This window comes from Phanerochaete carnosa (genome assembly GCF_000300595.1).
Source record: "Phanerochaete carnosa HHB-10118-sp unplaced genomic scaffold PHACAscaffold_395, whole genome shotgun sequence".
NCBI classification, from domain to species: Eukaryota; Fungi; Basidiomycota; class Agaricomycetes; order Polyporales; family Phanerochaetaceae; genus Phanerochaete; species Phanerochaete carnosa.
In genome coordinates this window covers 1-2,493 of record NW_006768022.1, presented here as the reverse complement: position 1 = coordinate 2,493, position 2,493 = coordinate 1, and the positions used below count along the sequence as shown (strand labels likewise).

The 2,493-nt window shown below is 45.8% G+C and overlaps 1 protein-coding gene across 1 annotated transcript; it reads left to right on the top strand.

Moving 5' to 3' along the window:
• Positions 1-1,897: 1,897 nt before the first annotated feature.
• PHACADRAFT_202577 (uncharacterized protein) lies at positions 1,898-2,176 on the top strand (the record flags this gene model as incomplete). Its single annotated transcript, XM_007402754.1, has 2 exons — positions 1,898-1,965; positions 2,020-2,176. 2 exons carry the CDS (start codon positions 1,898-1,900, stop codon positions 2,174-2,176), a joined length of 225 nt encoding a protein of 74 aa, XP_007402816.1.
• Between the last annotated feature and the right edge of the window lie 317 nt (positions 2,177-2,493).

Genomic DNA, 2,493 nt, shown 5'->3' with positions numbered 1-2,493 from the left:
AAATTCATCCAGGAGACTCAGCCCAAGAGATAAAAGGAGAATTTATATCTCTAACGTAGTACCATTGCTTTCGTATGGTTCTCAGTTATGGTGGAATCCCTCATGGAAAGGAACCCACTGGATTGATAAGAAACTGTCCAAAGCCCAAAGCAGAGCCACACGCTGAATAACAGGGGCATTCAAAACCACCCCCACAGGTTTCCTCGAGATGGCTGCAGGACTAATACCTGTAAGACAAAACATAAACAAACTGATGAAACGTGCTGCATTACGCACCCACATGCTCCACGAAAACCACCCCATAAGAGCCCACATGCCAAACCTCATAGAATGTGAATAGCTTAATATCAAAGCACCACTCCCATATCGAGGAACTAAAACCAGAGATGCTGAAACTCCAATAGTAACAGCTTACAAAGTCACTGAGGGCTTCATAGAAGAATTTAATTCAATAAGCACGGAGGCCCAACCAGGTAACCGGATACTAGACATCTACTCCCACCACATTACTACGAGTATTGAAGGCCCACCGAAGGCTCAAAAGAATGAACTCCACGATTGGATACAGGAGTTCTTGAACCCTATCATAAAACTTGCCACCACCGAACACAGAAGCCGTGCAGTGTTCACTGATGGTTCGCAACATAAAAAACATGAGGAAAATGAACCTGAAAAGGTCATATCTGGTGCAGCTTGCTCGGTCACTTACACCCTCGAAGAGGGCGGCCAGAAAACCATTGAGAAAAAAATTGGATGCGGCCAAGTCACGCCTTTCGATGCAGAAATGCAAGCCCTATGGGTGGGTATTAACACTGCCTGCAACGCCCCAGGAAAACACAAGTTACTCTATTTATTTGTGGACAATAAAGGAGCACTACAATGTATCTTTAATCCACAAATTGGCCCCTCACAGAAGTGCTCCCTCCTGGCTAGTGAACGCATAAGACATTGGCTAGACAAGGACCACAAGAGAACCGTACACATGTCATGGTGCCCCAGCCATGTAAACGTGCCACTAAATGAACAAGTTGACACCCTTGCTAAGGAAGGATCAGACCTAACTCAATCCGACGTCAGGTCCTATGCCTATATAAAGCAAAAGATTACTGAAAACAAAGTCAGAGTGTGGCGACAAAAAATAAAGGAGTCATCTAAATACAGAGGACACCAACTTATAGCAGGAGATCATCATGATCACCTAAGACAAATTAAACACACATCATCAAATTGGTTCATCGCACACAGTGGGGGAAAGAACCGAGAAATGGGTAGACTCACGAGATCAATGTCGGGACATGCCCTGATTGGAGCATTCAGACAATGTTTTAATTTAGAAGGACCTACCACATGTTGGTACTGCCAACATGAATTAGGCCAGACTATGATAGAGACAAGGGATCACATGCTCTACATGTGCCCAGGATGGAGCCGTCTATACGACTTCAAGGAAAAGCACGTGGCGGGACACCCACTATACGACAAGAATAAAATAGGACACCATCTTAAAACTGACACCGAAGTACACGAAATGCATCGCGCATACTGGAAAATGCAAAACGAGATAACTAAGGTTGACAAATTGACTAAGTATGGCCAAGACATCAATTACAGAAAGAAAATACTAGGCACCAAGTGAGAAGACATATACCACTTCGTGAGAGCCAACCCCATGGTGGGTACCTTTGAATGGTCTGACCTTGTTGATAAAGTGTTTGATGACACCAACAACAGACTAGATTTTACTACTTCAGTCCATATCTGGAAAGCTCTTATGCACTCAAAGAGACACAAAGAGAAACGTAACAACTACACCAAAGAATTAGAACAACGCTGCAGGGCTACCTACTCCAGCGCGGTTCAACACCACAACCGTCTCCTTAGACCAGGGGACATACCAATGGATCCGGGGAAATGGCAACAGTCATATCTCAACTCGGACCAAGCCAAATGGAAATTCAATCAGTGGTATGCAAAGTATGTGGTGTCCCGATACCGCATAATTTTCAACTGCAACGAAAGCCTCCCAGTGGATGAGGAAGAGGCACTAGCTCGAGATTTTGGCTACAGGGGCAAATACAAACCTGTAGGACAAACTTTCGAGGCGTTTTCTGACGCCGAAGATCCGCCTGCAGACAAGGATGACTGGGGCAATCAGGTTGATAAGGAGCACAGGTAACTGTGTAAATTGTCATAGGACGGCTGGGGTATAACTGTCCGACCACTGGTGACCATACTTAACGGGGGTCACCATGATAAATTTTGTGCTTTGGTTAGGTAAGGGCATGGGTGAGGGGATCCATTAGAGGTAGATTTAACGTTTGGTGTGGTAGAGTCTATCGACTGGCTCGGTGCTCATGCGAGGCCAGGGCCATCTGGCGCGGTTCTGCGAATTCCTCTGTGCCCCCAGACATTAGGTCGACCAGGTGAACCAGCACGGACCCTGTTTTGGCTATAGTACAGGCCCTCATGTAGCAGTAGTTCTACGGGCCTTTA